The 19,151-nt window shown below is 42.1% G+C and overlaps 1 protein-coding gene across 1 annotated transcript in view; it reads right to left on the reverse strand.

Moving 5' to 3' along the window:
- The window catches only part of LOC123032371 (calpain-8-like), a 55,880-nt gene that overhangs the window by 13,610 nt on the left and 23,119 nt on the right, over nucleotides 1-19,151 (reverse strand). Inside the window, exons 10-17 of the mRNA XM_044448216.1 lie at nucleotides 13,754-13,929; nucleotides 11,265-11,276; nucleotides 7,841-8,052; nucleotides 6,311-6,347; nucleotides 5,833-5,898; nucleotides 4,307-4,364; nucleotides 2,993-3,057; nucleotides 917-985 (exon numbers count right to left, since the gene is read on the reverse strand). Of these exons, the coding sequence (XP_044304151.1) occupies nucleotides 917-985; nucleotides 2,993-3,057; nucleotides 4,307-4,364; nucleotides 5,833-5,898; nucleotides 6,311-6,347; nucleotides 7,841-8,052; nucleotides 11,265-11,276; nucleotides 13,754-13,929 (695 nt within the window). The remainder of the gene's footprint in view (nucleotides 1-916; nucleotides 986-2,992; nucleotides 3,058-4,306; nucleotides 4,365-5,832; nucleotides 5,899-6,310; nucleotides 6,348-7,840; nucleotides 8,053-11,264; nucleotides 11,277-13,753; nucleotides 13,930-19,151) is intronic.

Consider the following 19,151-nt stretch of genomic DNA (forward strand, 5'->3'; position numbering starts at 1 on the left):
CTGTTTGGCTTGCCCTGTTATCTTCTAGTTCTTGCTTTGTGCTTTTGACAGTCTGTAAACTCTAGACTATCCCTAGTTCAATTCAGGTACCCAAATTTTGTCTGTTATAGATTATAAGCTCACTTGAGTGAGATGCACAGAGTTTAAGCAGGCAGGAAGCATTTGAAAAATATAGAGCACTGCCTGTGGAAAGTAACACACACGTGAGCTCAATCAAGGTGCAGAACCTCAGGCCCAGGGCCCAAATCTGGCCTGGCTCAGGTAGGGATGTGCTGAAGCCTCACAGAATCCATCCTCCAGTATTTCTGGACTTTCTCTCATAGTCAACCTTGTCTTGGAAAGTGAGCCAAGCCAAGAAGATGCCTGTGAATGCTCACAGAATGAGGGCTGAGCCCCTGGTGACTTCCTTCTCCTCATGTGCAACAACTCAAAGGAGGACTGCTGCAAGAGGCATGGAAGAGGGAGGCTGCTTGCACAGCTTTCCCACAGGGCTCCATTCCCAGCAAGTGCTGCACAAACAACCTTCTTCCATGTCAGGGGCAGCAGCCCAAACAAAGGCCGCTGCCCTTGGTGCAGAGGAGAGGGGCTGCTCGTGCAGCTGGTCTCACAGGGTCCAGTGCCTGGTGAGCCCCATGCAAACACCGCCTGCCCTCTCCAGGAGCTGCATCACAGGGGACCAGAGTCAAGCCAAGCCCAAGGAAGTCACAGACCTTTTGCCTTTGACCTGCCCCACACGACCCCGTGGCCCCCAAGAGCTTCTCCAAAGTGGAATTTGGTTCAAAACCTCCAAACTAAACACTGATGTCGGGCCTTGCAACCCACAGCTACAGATCATCCTGCTCCTGTCCTATAAAGGCCTGTTTCTTATCTGCATATGGATTTATTTAAGTTGCACTTGTGAGATGTGGGGGTTTACCAAATATCTCTGAATCTTCATCCAAAGTATCTTGAATTCTACTAGTCCCAAGGTACCGGTTCCATGGTTCTGGAAGGTGTTAAGGTCTAGCTCAAGACTGCAAGGAACTCCCCTCCCCACCCCCCGCCCTTAACCAGTAAGAGCTTTTGAATTGGATAGAAATGGATGACTCATTAAAAAGTACACTGTGCCACTCTAAGTGATGCATGAACCTGCACTTTCAGCATACCCAGGGGAGACACACCTGCTGTTTTCAATTTGCTTAGGTAAGGATGTGTGAAGATCGCTGGACTCTCTTTCGCAAAGGGATTTATTATCATTTTTGTTGGGCTACATAGATCATGCTCACCCTCTGGACTATAAAAAGCAGCCATCTGTTTTACGTCTTTTTATAAAAGAACCAGGTTTAAAACCGGACATGCACTTTTTAGGTTACACACATCCTACAATTGCTTATTATATTGCTATCAACTCCTGTCTTTGGAAAGTTGGTGGCAAGCACCTCCTACTGGTCTATTATGCAGGCAGGTATGAGGTCCACAATAATAATTTTGCAACATTACAGAACAGGTCCCAAAATACTTATTGTGGCACTTATTGCTGAATTGCACATGCTATTGAGCTGTGACAATATGCATCCTTATCCATGCAACACCCTGGGCATACTTCCAAGCAAGCATGCACAGAATCAGGCTAGATAGGTGCAATGCACCTCCCACTGATTTCAGCATATATGGACAGTTTGTGGATAATGTGAGTGACCTTATTTATTTATTTGTTCTATGTATATCCTACCATTTCCCCCACCTCCCACAGGAAACACAAGGCAGCACAGATGATCTGCCTCCTCTCCATTTTATTTGTATACTAAACCTGTGAAATAAACGAGGCTGAGGAGTCGTGACAGGTCCAAAGACACCAGGTGAGCTTCATGGCTCAACCCCTTGTTCCTCTTGCCTGGTCTAATTGCACCACACTGGTGGCTGGATAGAAGAGGACAAGCGTGCCCTTGCCATACCCAAATATGTTTACCCAGTGACCCTGTGATCCATAAACAGTGTCCAGAGGATCACAAAATGTTTCAGAGTCTGAGCTCCTATGGGGGAAGCCTGCTTAAACATCAGAGCTGGGACTTCACACCCTCCTCCCACGCCCGCCCTTCACAGGAAATAATGCACTGGCTGCTTCTCTGAGGTCCTCAAAGCAGCTTTGGAGGTTTAGTATGCATTTGGAGAGAGGGGAGTAAGAAGGCTAAGGGACCACTAGGACACTCCTTGGTAGTGCCAGTCTCCCTAGTCAGAATAGTCAAAAACTGACCAGAAAGAGAAAGAGGGGGAGGAAGGGAGAGAGAAAGAGATCTTAGCTTATTCAGATCTCAGCTGAGCCCACCTTGGTCCAGTCTAGTATATTTTCTTCTATGCAAATACTCTGAGATCTGCTAAAGCTGCAAGATGTGTTCCTCTGGATAATAGCTCGCCCTCTCTACCAGGCTTTCCGCTGTGGCTTTCCGCCAGCCACCTGGCTGCACATCTATAACAAATCCATTCTTGCATCTTAAGTCATTTACACCGTTAATTACTCTCCTGTGGGAGAAGAATACACAGCGACCACTGGCAGGTCCTCCATCTCTTAGTTGTGCCACACTTTCTGAGCCATATGGACAGGCAGGACTGGCACTGCTTTCCCCATGTATCCTCTCCCTGCAGCTTGCTTGAATTCTCTAGGCATCTTCTTCATGTGTAAGCAGAGAGCAACATATGGTCCAACTGGACTAGAACTACATCCAGGTTATACCACCAGCAGCAGCAGCAGCCCAGACAATTGCTGCTAAGTCCAGGCAGGGCTGCCTTGCGGAGATGCTCCTGGGTGAGACACAAGACCAGAGAACCAACCAGCAACCCCTCGAGTAGCAGTGACGGGTCACTCCCTTTGCCATAAGATCTACACACCACATTTTATGCCTATGGCAAGTGGAGACGGATGCACCAGGAAAATGAAACACGTAAATCTTTCCTTATCTAGTTAAAATGTTCGCAAGGGAAATCCAGTAGAAAAGAGTGACATTTTAAAGGATACATCTAAGAGGCTGATCATCTCCCTGCAGGTGTTTATGTTGAATCCATCACTTTTAATGTCTGTTCCTATACAATAAAGGAGAGGCAAAAAATGTTAGACAAATATTTATCCGCATCCCAAGGAAACACTAGGGACTCATTTTTGTGTGTGGTTAGCCTCTGCAGTTACGGCAAAATATAGTCCTTGTTTCTGCAGGATGATTTTGAAGACTGTTCAGCATCTCACAGAAATATTGAGATATTCAGTGACAATCCAGATGCTGTAGTGCTTTTAAAAAGCACATGCATCTTTAGTTTAAAAACTTCTGTAAAGAACATATAAACACACAAGGAGGAAAACAAATAATCAAGCAGACTCGAGAGGACTTTGGAAACCTAGCCTTAAAATGCTGTAGAAAATAATGCTCCTAATATTGGCTATTGCATTTGGTTAATGTGGATTTTAATCAAATATGGTTAAAATATTTATTGCATGTTAATGACCTCTTATTTGGAGTGTCTCTACACAAGGCATTTATGGGGCACTAATGATTCCTCATTTGAAGCTGCTTCACATCACGGCCTCCTGCCCCAAAGTCTCTCCCATATTTCCCAGGCATTTCCATGGCATGCTTTAGAATGAGGCAAGTCTGCTATTATTTGGAAATTGCACCATGGAAAGCTTGTCTACTTGTGTATTTTCCTGCAGCACCATCTTGTGCTTTTGTAATGGAACTTATGGAAAGGCAGAAAAAGAAACTACCCTGGGGGCAGGAGACACCTGTCAAGGAGCTGATCCTAATGCCTCAGTAAAGTGGTGGGTTAGATGCCTCCTTCAGAGAAGCCCACGGGCTTCTGCATGGATTCCGTTCACTTGTGGTGGAACCAGCTGTGATCGTTGTGCAGCAAGCTCCTCTGAGCTATTCCTAAGCAAATTTCTTGTGTTCTGTGATCCACTAAAATGTTAACTCTTGCCATTCCCCTGACACTCATGGTACAAATAAAGGACATGCATAAGATCCATACAATATCCAGCATTCACACTGACCCCAATTTATTTTTACAATAATCTGCAAGATCCGTGCCATATGCCACAGAAAGTGAACAATTTTGGAAGGGTCAACAGTTAGTATATTTGCTTCTCTTACGTAAAATTTATCTATCATACTGAAAGTTATATAGGAATCAGTAGGAACAAGAACTAGTGTAAGTACTCGCATACTGGCTGCTATGGATAAGCACATATTCAGACTCAGTCTGCACATGGTTCTGGGTAACAGGTATTTGCAGTCCTCATGATCGTCTTCCGAGTGTTGAAACATCACTTGCAACTTACTTTTGGTTATAACTCTGTTCAAAATAGTCTGAAGTTCATTTGCAGTCATCTCACAGTCCTGCACAGAAGAGACAATTTGGAGACTTAGCTATTGCTTACAGTAAAAGAGGGCACAGCCATAGCCACCAAACCTACTCTCAGAGCAAGCCAGGCTTCTACCTAAAACCAGTTTGACACAAAACACAAAACCCCAAGGGAGATTTCTTCACTCCAGCCAAATATTCCCTAATTAATTAGTAAGTCCAGAACCAGGCCCTTTTAGCTAGGCTCCAAAGTAATTGCAATTCCATTTTCAATGGACATAATGCTCGGTTGTTGGGTATGTGTTGCAGTTATCAATGCTTTTGGTAAACTGTCTGGTTATTCAGTCAACTGGTCAACATCTGAACTGATACCAGTTCGAGATACAATCTCACACAGGGCATTAGCCGCCTGGCAATTCTGACACTGCATGAATTCTCTTACTTGCTGCGCAATAGTTACTTCTAGAGGACTATTATACTAACAGTCTTCTAGGAGTGGCTTAATTAATAAATAATTAAGGTAAATTTGAATAAGCTGATTAATAAGATATCCCAGGACATAGGTGGACATCTTTAAAGTTAAGCTTGTGGGGTAAGGTTAATAAGATAAATATTTATGAAGATAAATATCATACCTAGGACTGGTTTACATGTTATGTGCCATTCGCTTAAATATACACAGAAAATATTTTCAGATGTTTTTCTGAGGTTCCTCTCTATCACACATATCTTTGAAAAGGATACAACATTCTATGATGGAAGTTGTGGTGGGTTTTCCAGGTTCCGTGTTGTATCACCGGACCTATTTGCTGCCCTGCACTACACTTTTGGGTCTTTTCTACTCAGACTGCATTTTCCACAATGGCCAGTTTCGGAATCCTCCTGCCACGGCCCCCTGTTCAAGTGGATAGCATTAGGCTCCTGGCACATTGAAACACTGCTCAGCAAGAATGAGCAAGTTGCTCAAGATGTATGGCAGGCAATATGGTGTCAATTCAATGGCATGTTAACCTCTTCTCCCAACCCTAAATGGACCTTATAGCAAAATGCAAACTTAAAAATCAGTTTAAAAAATGTTTTGGTGGCAGACCAAGATAGACAAGCTGATTTTTACTTTGGATCATTTAGTAGGGGAAGGTGAGAACTCTTATCTTCTGATTTGCCTGCAGCAACTGGGTGGGAATATTTACAAATGCAACATTAGCTAGAATCTCAGTTTATCCTGTAGCAATGGCTCAAAGACTTAACAGATTTTGATCCAATGTCATTCAGTCTCAGGTGGACACATATATATGGATATCTGGTCTGCTTTTGATGAAGCTTATGTTGATACATCTGGATTTATAATCAATACACCTGGATTTATGCTGTTACCAGTAACTGTTAACTTCAAGGGGATTATATTTTGGGAGTTTTCCTGTTTTTGTTTTATTTATTTTTATTTTGTTTCAGTGAAATTTACAGTAAAAATGAGTTTAAAAATACCCACTGTGACCCTCTTACCTCTCCAGAAAGCTTTTGAAACAGGCCCTTGAACTCATTGTCTATGTCCTTTCCTGCAACATGAGGCTAAAAAGAGAAGAGATTTAGAATAATACTACATTTTTACAAGAACATCTTGGAGTCTGAGGCTTCCTGTGAAGGACCCCCTTGTTACCAAAAGAAGCTCTGAAAGGTGAAGATGTCTACTTAATGCTGCTGTATATAAAATCGTATTAATCTTATGACTGTGAAGCAGTACTGCCATGAACCAGATGTTACAAAGGTTGTATTTTTTGTGAAAAGTTCGCTGAGTCTACTGCATTGTCACCCATTGGGTTCTTGGGCAGTAAAATACAGTGCTTCAGCTTTCTGTCAATGCAAACAAAAGCTTTGTTTTCCCTGGCAGAGCTACTCCAGCACAGAATAAGAAGTCTTTGGCTCACCTTAGCTCAAGGTGGCCAAATTAAATTGTTAATTTGACCTTATTTTAGTTATTTACCTCATATGGATTGGCAGCCACAACATCACCCATTTCCCTGTGATTAAAAAAACACAATCATAGTATTATTGCTATTGTAATATAATCTGTCTAGCTAAACTTCTGCTTTTATAGTATTCTGAGTGGTTTACAAACTCAAAATTACAAAGAAATTAAGCAAAAACAAACTATACACACATAACCTGACAAAAGTGCTACTGAAAACAATGGCACCCTAACCCAACCATCAGCACAAAACCCAGTTTTAAACAGCAACAGAATCATATACTAAATGGCTGTTGAAATAGAAATGATTTTAATCTCTAACAGTAAAGATGGATCTCCATTTAGCTTGTGTTACGCTCCCGTGCTTGCTCTTCGGAGATGAAGTCAGAGTGCAGGATGCCTGTGGCAGGTCTGCATGGGAGCAGACAGTCCTTAAGGTAACCAGATCCAGATCAGATCGACCCAGATCTTGTCCTTTAGAGCCCTTAGTGCACCCTTCCCCGACCTGCTGCCCTTCACTTGCTTTGGACTACAACTTCCATTATGTCTGATCATTGACTCCACTGGCTGGGACAGATGAGGTTGAAGTCTGGCACCAGGAATGTACTAGGTTGGGAAAAGCTACTGCATGATGCAGTTGTATACACATTCACCTGAAAGCATGGCCCAGTATGGGACTCCCATCTGGGTGGACATGTGTAGGGTGGTTTGGGATTAGGTTACCTGAAAAAGAGTCTTTTCTTGTATAGTCCTGCCTTGAACTTTGAGGCCATTTTCCTCACAGGTCTTGTTCCATGGGAAATGAAGTGAGGTGCTGTTAGGAAGCAGGCCTTCTCAGCAGTGCTCTTATGGCTATGGAATATCCTCCTTGGAGAAGCTCACCTGGCCCTTCTCAAGGGTCCTTTGGGCTTCAGGGGGATGCTTCATTTTACTCTCTTGGCCTTCAGAAATCTTAGCATTTCAATTGTTATCCCATTGCTTTTATACCGGGTATTTTTAATTACACTGTCTTGGGTTGTGTGTCACTCTCAGATGGAAAAGTTTATGTTGTAAATGTTTAATGATATTTTAAATATTGCACCTGATTCATTTTATCTTTATGAGTCACTCAAAAAAAACTATGTTATCGGGAACATAAGTGCATAAAAAGAAAATAAATATCTTGACCAAAATATTCATTCCTGTGCCAAATTGTGTAAATTTGCTTTTTCTTGTTCCCGTGATTCTTGGACTAAGCAAGGACCTTCCCGAAGTACTGGTATATTTGATTGCAGTCTGAAAGGAGGAACAGTTTAAACAGGTGAAGGAAGGGAGAAGAGAGTGGAGGAGAAAGATTGGTTAGGAGGCTGTTCTCTCACCACATCCACAATTTCTCTCATGTCCTATTTACATGTATATACATACTGAAGTCTGTCTTTGCCAAACTCGCAGGCTTGTCCCAACTACCTTCTGGCACATCTCTTAACAGAACACTCCAGTCACTATGATAACAGGAATGTTAGAACATATGTCCCAACATTGCACATTCTGGTAGAAGATACATACTGAGTTTTAGCCTGTTTCTCAGAGAAGATTCTGAGGCAGAACTCTCCATCTTTAAAAGGCTCAAAGGTGGACGGCACAATAAGATATTCTCCCTGAGGCAGATGGAGGCGGTTCGAGACTTCACGCAAGTTGACATATGTGTCAGAGCGAGCTACAGGTCTGTTTGTCAAGAAGAACTCTCTGCTTAGATGAACATCAGTTTGATTTCCCAGCTAGTGAGAAGAACAAGGTAGAAGCATTAATTTTAAACTGCTACCAAGACATAGGGCACAACCAACTTTTGGGTCCATTGAATGCATAAGCCATTCATGTTAGACTTCAGTGACTACCTCTTCCTGCCAAGATCTATTGGACTTCTGAGCATCTCTTCAACTTCATCTTGCTTATTTTTTCTACTGGACACCAAGAGGTATTTACTAAAGGTACTTACTACATTTCTTAGGATGAGTTCAAAGCATGCTTAGGTAAGTTCAGAAGCCTATCAGAAACTCATTTTGATTTGCAAATGGAATAAGCAAAAAATAATGGGTGCCTGAACATATCCTTCTTCCTCTTTCTTTCTATATACCTGAACAAAATGTACATGACCGCAAATGCAAAGAGCAGCAAGGATAAAGTTGGGTGAAGGACATTTATCCATATCTTCCATGTTGTTTTATTCATGTCCAAGCTGATATTTTTCAGATGCTTTACCTGTGGCCACATTCCTAACTGCCATGTGAATGCACTCTCATGGCACGTGTTTCATGCAGACTGGTGACCACAACTGACTGTGCAGGGTATACGTAATTATAATTTTTCATGGAGCCCATTTCTTCATTAACTGTTTTTCTACATTCTTTAATAGGTTTAATATCAAGTGCTTATGAACAAGATGAGATCAGATACAGCAAAGACTGTGTCATCCTTCTGAAACCATACAGCCAGGACTAACTTGCTGCAGGGAACTGCAGAGCTTCAAGCCTTGGGTCCCCATCTGGCCCTCCAAGTTTCCCTGGATGGCCACATTCCCTTTCTCTGGTTCTATAGCTTTTCTCCAAATGTTTGGTTTCCAGCTTTGTGGAGGCTTTTCTCTCATTCTAAAAGGTTGCACTGCCTCTCCTAAGGCTGTTAATCTAATCTAAAATATGGTGGAGGTTTTTGTATTTGGGCCCCACCAAAAGGCCACTGAGAGCTACTCTGCAATGGAATTCATCACAAGGGCAGAAAGAGTTTTGACCCCCTTGATGTATTGCTTGCCCTGTTGGCTATGAGCTGAGGATCAGTGCTTGGATCACCCTCTTTACCACACTCAGCCTGCACAGAAAGTGCTGCACCAGCTAAATCTCTGAGGTCATAAGAGTGATCTCAGAAAAAGAGTAAAAAGGTCATGCTGGGCAGGAGACCTGATCCGCCAGGATGCAGTGGGTCCCCGTGGTGCTCCAGCCATCTTTCTTCCCTGTGCAAAGCACTGCGGCTTGATAATAAGAAGCCTGTAATCTGCCACGTTTGGAGGCTAATGGACATCCCCATTGGGTGGTCCCCTGCATGTCCTGCAATATTTATTCCATCAATGTGTCACCAGCCCCCATTCCTATCATCCCAGTCATTTTCACCTAACAAACTTAGGAACAGGTGCATTAAGTCAGCTGCTTTGCAAATAACGGAGAAATACCTTTTTGCCTGTGTCAATATCAAAAAAGCAAATTTTCAGTGTGGAATTTCTTATGCTCCTCCCATTGAACATAAATGCTAAACCAATAGCTATGCTTACAATATTCAAGCATCTTCTGTCTAACTGATAACATAAATCTGTACCAACACTATGCAAGCATGAGTTACAAAGCAAATGAGCTGCCACACATTGAACAAAGGTAGGAAAGCCAAACAATCAGTGTTTGAACAGCACCTCTGAGGCATAAGCTTGCCTTTCAAAGTGTGACACATTAAGGCAGTAAGACAAGACAGGTGGAACTTGCTTGGAACCGGGTGTGTTGCATTATCTACTGAAAGTATATCTTTCTTACTATGGTCTTAAAGCAAACACGCTATAGGCATTAAAAACTGAAATCAGATGTGAGTTTACATGCTAGCTTAGTGTGTTATATTTTCCACTATTTAACTCATAGGGTAGGATCCAAGCTTGCCCGTCCACCAGCAGAAAACACTGCTCTTAGTTCATAAAGCAACTGGAAATTAGAAAAAAAATACTCATTTCCAGAATGAGGCTCGGGAGTATGTACAAGGGAGCTCCATTGACCTCTTTTTAAATTTAAGTTATGTCTGTGGATTTCAACAAAACCATTAGAAGAAAAAAAGAAAGAAAAATACGATAAACTGAAATGAACCACTTGCATTGACTTGTCACAGTAAATGCCCTAAGTGTGTCGTGAGAGGAAGTGCTTCTTTTGTCTAACCTGACAAAATCGATTTTGTTCCAGTTCCCCAAAGTTCCAGTATTAAGAAAGAAAAATCTTGCCCCTCTTTCTGTGCTATCCATGAAAAGCATAATGGAAAACAAACAAGCAAACTAATTTCAAGTTTGTTTTTAAAAGGCAATAACTAAATCAACCCATCACAATTAATTTTTTGACTACATGTTAACCCTGTGGTCAGTCAATGTATGAATGAGATGTGATATGTTAACAGATGTGACATTTAAAAGCTAGTCATGTAGCAAAGCTGTTTCAAAACTGTAGATTTTGTGTGGTGTATTGATCAGCGTGTTGGACTGGGACTCAGAAGAACCAGATTCTAGTTCACTGGGTAACTTCGGGTCAGCCACTAATTCTTGGTCTAAACTACCTCATAGGGTTGTTGAGAGGATAAAAGAGAGAGAAGGAGGAATATGTAAGCTGCCTCAGTTCCTCACAAGAGGAAAAATGGCAGGGTATAAATTAATAATAAATACATTAAAGAAAGCAGTTTCTCCCACCTTCAGTTTTTGCCTTGGCTGGGGAAAGGGATTTGTAGGAAGGAAATTAATGGTTGTCCTCTCCTGTAACAGGTGTGGCCAGCCATTTTTGAACCCAAATAAAGATGGTGTTGAAGAGCTGAACTTCACTTTGCAGCATGGAAGCCTCCCTTTTTAAAATATGTTTAATTGAAAACACAGCGATAAATTGACAGTCAGACAAGAGGTGGCAAAAAAGAGATCCACAGGCACCATATTATCCACAGGCACAAGTATCACAGGAAACACTAGAATTAAGGCATCATAGTTATACTCTCTTGCTACTCAAAAATAGAAAAGAATAAACTGTACACATCTCTAGAAACGATATTTCACGTTTCTCCAGGAAAATAGCAAAGTCTCCACATGTCCCCTTGACATATGTCAGACTGGGAGCATCAACCTTCAAGAAGCAGGAGATGATCTCTATACTTAGCACTGGAAAGGGATGACCATTTTGGAGGATGTATATTTCCAGCATAGTGTGCGTACCTCTTTTGGCACCTGTAAGATACACAAAGAGGCGTAATGAAAGATGTATTTTTGAAAAATCAACAAACAAGCCATTTAATGGATTCAAACAAATTGTTCTTTTATGCCTAACAACCATAATTTGCTTAGCCATGTATGGTATTTCCTAGAAGCATTATTGGAAAATCCAATAATGATTGCCAGCCATTCTGAAATCTAAGCCCAACCAGTGTTAAAAGCAGCTTGAAGACTTCCCTGTTGTTGTTTCACAATCCCCTTGTGCCCTACACTAGCCTTCCCTAATGATGCCCTTGTAATTATGAATATATTGCTTTAAAATACTGCTAAGAAAGAGGACTGCAAATCTAGTCCAAAGGGGGATACAGACAACTCTTTACTCAGTCCTCTAATCTAGTCTCCTTTTGCCTCTGATCTTATTCTCTTAATTTTTGATCCCTCTGAACAGAACCCATGTTATCAGTTCTGAGTATCATACAGCACCTAGCAATAGCTGTGCTGAGGAAATAATGCAATGAGATTTGAAGCAGTACTCCACTTGGGCTCTAAACCCTTCCAGCTGCATTTCCTTTTCTCTCCCTTTTGCACACAATTACACCTGTATGAGTGGCTTCCACATTTCTCAGGTAGAAGGTCAAGCAGCCTACTTGCTTTTCACTTGGGAAGATGGATATATATTACTCACAATCAAAGTTAAATAGCAATTAACGCTTCTTGTAAAGGCAAATTCATTGGCACAGAAAATGTTGATCACTCACTCACTAATATAATCAATCATAGTTACATAAATATGCAATCAGTTTTAGAGGATAATTAATTTTATTACAGTTCAGCATCAGTACCCATAGACAACTGCTTCTTCATCGTTGACATAAACATTTGTCTCCAGCCACTATATTCAGTTATGAAACAGTTTTGTATCTCTTTAATTTCCAAATGGATTGACATGCAAGAGAAACAATATAGGCTATTACAGCATAGACAGATATGACAGTCCAAGTGGACTTCAGTAATAGTCTGGAAGATATTTACTCCCATTGATCTGACTCTTGGTTTAGACTCCTCAGGTTAAGACATTTTTCACAATCAGCCTTTGAGGATGGTTGCTGGAGAAGTTGAGGGTACTGGAACGCATTTATTTATTTATTTATTTATTTATTTATTTATTTATTTATTAAAACATTTTTATGCTGCCCCATTCGCCGAAGCCTTGGGGCGGCTCACATCATTAAGTTAAAATAATTATAATATAAATTAAAAAATATAAATATTAAATTAAAATACAACAATACAGTATAAAATAAGCCGCCCTGGCCAGATAAAACCAATAATGTTAACAGTTAAAATGCCGCTTGAATAAAAAGGTCTTCGCCTGGTGCTGAAAAACAAATAATGACGGCGCCAGGCGGACCTCTCTGGGGAGCACGTTCCATAACTTAGGCGCCACCGCAGAGAAAGCCCTCCTCCGAGCACCCACCCTCCTAATTTCTTTCATGGAGGGTTCCCGGAGAAGGGCCTCCCCCGCTGATCTCAAGGGGCGGCTGGGCATATATGGATGCAAGCGCTCCTTCAGGTAACCAGGACCCAAGCCGTTTAGGGCTTTATAGGTCATCACCAACACCTTGAATTGGGCCCGGACTTCAATGGGAAGCCAGTGAAGCAGACGGAGAACTGGAGTCATGTGAACACAACGCCCAGTCCCCGTCAGCAGCCTGGCAGCTCTGTTTTGATTTACCTTCATATGAATACATGAAACTGTCTCAGTTAGGCCACTGGTCCACCTAGATTAATATTGTCTGTTCTGAGTGGTAGCACTTCTCCTACATCTGCTGTCTGATCCTGGAGACTGAACCTGTGGCCTAGCTTAAGCACAAGATGAGTTCTATCACTAAGCCAGCCTTCCCTAACCTGGTACCTTCCATGGCTGGCTGGGAGAGGCTGTGAGTGGCAGTCAAACTGGAGGGAACAATAATGGGGAAAGCTGCACTACACTATGGCTCCACAAAAGAAATATGAAAGAGGAAGTATACTGCTACTTCAAAAGAGAACTGAGGAAACCTCTGGACCATACACAGCTCTCAGAGGCCTTCGGCAGGAACCACAAAGGTGCCCTGTCCACCACCACTGAATTTTTCACTGCTGCCTGTGGCCAAGTTGGAGGGAGCACAATTGTCCCGAAGATTTGGTACTCAGGGGTGAGTGTCCCTATGTACCTTCTGACTTGTGCACAAGTGCTCTTCATGCATGTGTGCAAGTGCCTATGTGAAAGGCAAAGGTTATGTGCAAGAGGCTGAGCAAACGGGACACTGTCCTTGACCACACGCAGTACCAGCACAGGCAACACCCCCTGCCACCTTCAGCCGCCCCAACTTGTATGTTGGTGAACATACAAGCAACCCATGAAAACCATCACATGTTTCCCGGTGGGGTCAGAGAAGCATTGCCCAACCCTTGCTAAAAGATAAAAGAATAAGGAACAATGATTTATGCACCTGATAAAGGGAGTAGCCAATGCTGAGCAGCCCTTCTCCCATCTTCTTCTGCCTCCTGCGATTCTTCTGCATCAGGCCCACCAGCAGCGTGCAACACGGTTCACTCGCAGCTCCTTCGTGGTCATCGTCCGGTTCATTCAGGCAAATCTTAAACTGGGGATTGGTCCAGTATGTTGCTGCCAAGGCCAAAGCATACAAGTACATCAAGTGAACAAGACTGAGGAGGAAATGAATGTAGAAGTGATTTGCTAGTTGTTTGTTTATGATTAATTGATGCATTAATAAATAATAAATGATCTATGCGTGTATTTATTTCTGTTAAATCAATGCATTAATTAATTCAAACATAGGAATGTAAGAACAGCTAGGATGGATCAGCCAATGTTCCATCGAGTCCAGCACTCCATTCACATGGTGGCAAACCAGACCCCTCAAACAGGATGGGTGCAAGACCTCCTCCTGACCAAGCGCAGCTGGCATATTGCCTCTGATAATGGAGGTAGTAGATAGGCAAAAAGGCCAGGAGCCACTGACAGCCTTCTCCTCCGTGAATTTGCCCAGTTCCCTTTAAAGTCACCCGCGTTGGTCCCCATCGCTATTTCCTGTGGCAGTAAATGCCATGGTTTAATGTTGCATAGTGTGAGAAGTAATTCCTTTTATCTGTCCTAAATCTCCCCCATCAGCTTCATGGAGTGATCCTGGGTATTACGGGAGAAAAAGAACAATGTCTTCCTTGCCACTTTCTCCATACCATGCATAATTTTAAACACCTCTATCATGACTCCCCTGACTTGCCTTTTTAATCTTACAATCCAAGATTGAAACGGTTTATCACAGATGAATTACTTCAACATGTTTTTATTCATTCTTTTTTCATTCATTTTTATACTACCCAGCAGCAAAAACTACCTGGGCCATTTACAACTTGATTGTTGATCATTCCAGTTTCTTCTCTACACTTTCCCCAACACAATAATGTCAGGTGCAGTAAGGAGAACTGTACACAACATTCCAAATGTGATTGCATAATGGGAGCACAGTCTTGGCGGTTTTATTTTTGGAGTTCATCTGTTTACAGTAGCTGTGCACTGGGTTGAGATTTTCATCAAGCTGTCCACCACAACGGCAAGATTCTGTTCCTGATGAGTCACTGCTACCTCGGATTCCATCAGTCTCTCCTTGAAGTTGGAATGCTATACTCCAACATGCAGTACTTTTCATTTACCTACATTGAACTACATTTACAATTTTGAAGGCCTTTGCCCCAGCTTAGTGAGATCCCTTTGGTGCTCCTCACAATCCCTTTTGGTTTTAACCGCGCTAAATGTTTTGGTATCATCCACAAAGTTCACAACTTCACTACTTACTCCTAATTCCAGATCCTTTTTGAATAGGTTGAAAAGCATTGCTCAGATTTTGCTTAGAAGTCTTGGTGAGGAATTTTGTCAAAAGCCTTTGGAAGTCCAAGTAAATAATGTCTCCTGAATTGCCCATATCCACATGTGTATTGCTACTCTCAAAGAACTCTAAAAGCTTAGTCAGACAGGCCTTACCTCTGGGGAAGCCATGTTGATTCTTTTTCACTAGAGCTTCTCCCTCAGCTGAAATCATGCTTAATCATGCTTTCAACCAGTTCTCCCAAAACAGATGTTAAACTAACCAGCCTGCAAGTCCCCAGATCCCCCCACCCCACCCAGATCTCTTTTTAAAAATTGCATTCTCCATTCTCCAGTCCTCTGCTACAGAGGCTGATCTGAGGGGTATATTGTACATTTCTGTTAAGAAAGTCAGCAATTTCACATTTGAGCTCCTTAAGAGGATAGATACGATCTGGATCCAGTGATTTATTAACTTTCAGTTATTAAACTTTCAGTTATTAACTGAGAATTTCATCTTTTCTGCACACATCCTTCCTGTATGCATAAGTTCAGCAACTGGGATCTTTTCTGAATCCTCATCTGTGAATATGGATGAAGAGAATGCATGTAGCTTCTCTGCAATCTCCTTATCTTTCCTTAGTACTCCTTTAATTCCATTATCATTCTGTGGTCCAACTGTCTCTCTAGCTGGTTTCTTTCTTCTGATATAATTAAATAATTATTCACTGTTTTCCTTGATGTTGTTAGTGATATGCTCCTTGATATTCATTTATCTATGCTTCTCTGTCAGTTTGCGTATCCTTTGGACAAGTTTGTGTTCCCTTTTGTTTTCTTGATTTGAAGAAGGTTTCCATTTCCTAAAGGAAGGCTTCCTCTCTCTAATAGGTTCCTTAACTTTGCTTCCTGACCATGTTGGTGACCTCTTGGACTTCATGCTACCTTTCCTAACTTGTGGTTTGCATACTTTCTCCCCCTTTATTATTGTGGTTTGAGTTCTCTCCATGCATTTTAAAGAGATTTAACTCTCCTGACTCCCCTTTTCAACTTTTTTTACCAGTTCCCTCATTTTAGAGAGCTTTCCTCTTTTGAAGTCAAACATGACTGTGTTGGCTCTCTTTAACAATCTTGCATCTAACTGTAGATTATATCTGATAGAGCTGTGGTCACTGTTTCCAACTGGTTGAACAACATTTACACCCCACATAATGTACTGGGCACCCCACCTAGGATTAAATTCAAGACTGCCTCCCCTCTGCTTGGTTCCATGTTCTAGGACATCTAGAAATGTAACCTCTCAGAACTGGAACATAAATTTTTCCAGTCAATGTGTTGGGTGGTTGAAATCACCCATCACTGCAGCACTGCCTTTGATGGAAGCCTCCATGATTTCATTCTCCACCTCAGGATCATTTTGGTCTTGAGGACAGTAGCACTGTGATTAAATTCATTTTGGAACCAGCCTCCCTCTCTGGACCTGTGAAATGTACATTTTGGCACTTAGGCCTCTTCAACTGGTTATTGTGCCTCACCTTAAGCTTGTGGCTTATCTCTTCCTGTCCTACATTTCAGCCATCCAAAACTTTCCCCCCTTCATCCACTAGGGGTGATTCAACCTGGGCCAGATGCTTTCTAGTTCCTATCAGCTTTCCCCCAGGGTTCAGTTTAAAAACCTCTGCCACCTTTTTATGTGACTGTTTTAGTATTTTATGTTAATGCTTTATATTTATAACTAATTTATTGTTAACATTTAGACAGCGAGTTATCTCTTTAAAAGCCATCAAGGCAGTGTTCATCCATTTCAAAGAAATAAAACATTAAAACAATTTAAAAACCCAAAAAACATTAAAAGAAAAGTACCAAAACAGTACTTAGTGAATGCTAGAGCTGCAGGGCATAGTTCTTAGGAATTAACTCTACTTTGACTTTCAGTCCTGGCTTCTTGTTAGTTATTCTATGCTTCTTCTTTCTCTCCCAAGTGTTACTATATATTTATTGCAGTAATATCAAGTCAAGCTACTAAGATACTTTTCCTTGAGGAGTAATAACCAGCTGAGAAAGGCTATAGTCATTAACACAAGCCAGTCATTTATCCCCAGGACATTGTTCCTGAAGCATCTCCTGAAAGACGCAACTCTCAAATGCAGCTTGAAAATCAGCCTGTTTAAAACAACGGCAGCAACCACTCACTAACTACAAACTACTCAACTACACCTGTGTTCAGGCATGATGGGTTGTCCATGGTTCCGCATCATTTCCAAATGTACATAACTGAACAAGTTGACAGCCTGAATGATGGGGTGGGATACTGGCTGTCTCCACCTGGGCCATTCATTACATTCAGGATGAATATTATAAATCTAATATATTCACAGGAGAAATGCCCATCATTGTAACATGTGATGCATATGCACGAAGAGGGCTTGTATATTTCCAAAGCCCCTCAGGTGCTGCAGTGATCACTGAGCAATCTGCAGCTGCTCCAAAGGATCCCTACCAGAGGCGACCCGGTGTCAGAGGCGGAAGAGGCATCATTGCTCAGAGGGCAGCAATGTCTCTAAGCACAGTGCTTTCCCTTTCCTGCAGAACCGATTGCCAGCCAATCACCTATATAAGGGAGATGGAGACTGCTGCCGCCCATGGATGCTTGCTCTAATACCGGCTCTGGAGCCCTGCCAGTCTGTTGTGGATGATCCCCCAAATTTAGCTGACTTTCTGCCCAGGTTTGATTCCCCGATGCTGCCCCCCTTGAAACTTTCTGCCTGAGGTCCTTTTTCCTGGAATCAAACCCTTTCCCCTTTCCATACATCCCTTGATTTAAATGCAGGTGCCCTATGAAGATGCACAAACAAACAGAATTTGGAGCACAGGTCAATTAGCATGTGCAAATGGGAGCCCGGGAAGAGGGGAGGTTGGTGCAGTGGACCTGAGTCCCAGCTCTCTGGGGTCCCTAGCACCTCCCCTCTGCCAGGGACTCATGCTGCAGCAGAGGTCCACTGAGCAGAACCTTTAGGAGTTGCTCCTCCTCTTCCCCACTGAAGCTGACTTGTTCACCTGCTCCTCACTCCAGTCCACTGTGCTGGTGAGACAGAAGAGCCACGGGCTACTCCCGACTAGCTCTCTGCCTGGTTGGCAAGCCAGCCAGCAAGAGCATAAACCAGAAAGAGAATGTCAGTAGTCACAATGGTGATGAGAAGGTAGATGTGCTCAGGCAGGGGGCCCGTTGAGGTTGTCTTGCCCAAGCACCCTCCAAAATCTGGAAGCAGCACTCCAGGCCCTGAGGGTTCAAAGACGGCAGCTGGCTGGCCTTTGGGGCACAGAGAAGAACATTGTGGGCCAAGCCTCACAACGCCTTTGGCTTATCTTTATATTTAAATGCAACCAAAGAGCCTTTTTTCTTAAATGACTGTCTGAAGGTATCAATTTACTTATTAAACAAAAGCGCCCATTACCATGGATGTCTCCCCCAATGCTGCCGCAGAACCATCCCTCAGCACCAATGTCACAGTGTGAAATGTGACATTGTTTCCATGCAAACAGTGATTCATGAACTGTGGCAAATACTCAAATAATGGAGAGCGCAAGCTTTCATTATTGTAGCAAGATCAGATGCCATAATATGCCTTCTAGAGTTACATATTTACAGCATGGGACTTTCCATGAAATGGCTCTTACAAGTAAAATCATGTTTTTATTATTCCACAGAAAAGCTATTTTCCCACTTGAAGTCATTTTTTAAAATGCGTAATTAACACACACCATGCTCCTATTCATTTTAATTACATGTTAGAGCTAGAGCCCCATATGGCAATGGATTTAGAAATTAATTTAGCATTAGATAAATAAAAACAAAACTGCTTTGCTAGACTGTTAATATATGCAATGTGTAAACAGTGTGGATTGGTACTTTTTAGCATCGTTATACGATACTGAAAACTAAATAAGATGTATAAATAAACTGTTTTAAAAATATGAAAAACAATTAAAGTAGCATCGTGAACACTATAAAGCAGAGTTTTACA

Source organism: Varanus komodoensis, unplaced genomic scaffold (genome assembly GCF_004798865.1).
Source record: "Varanus komodoensis strain SLA01 unplaced genomic scaffold, ASM479886v1 scaffold1, whole genome shotgun sequence".
NCBI lineage: Eukaryota > Metazoa > Chordata > Lepidosauria > Squamata > Varanidae > Varanus > Varanus komodoensis.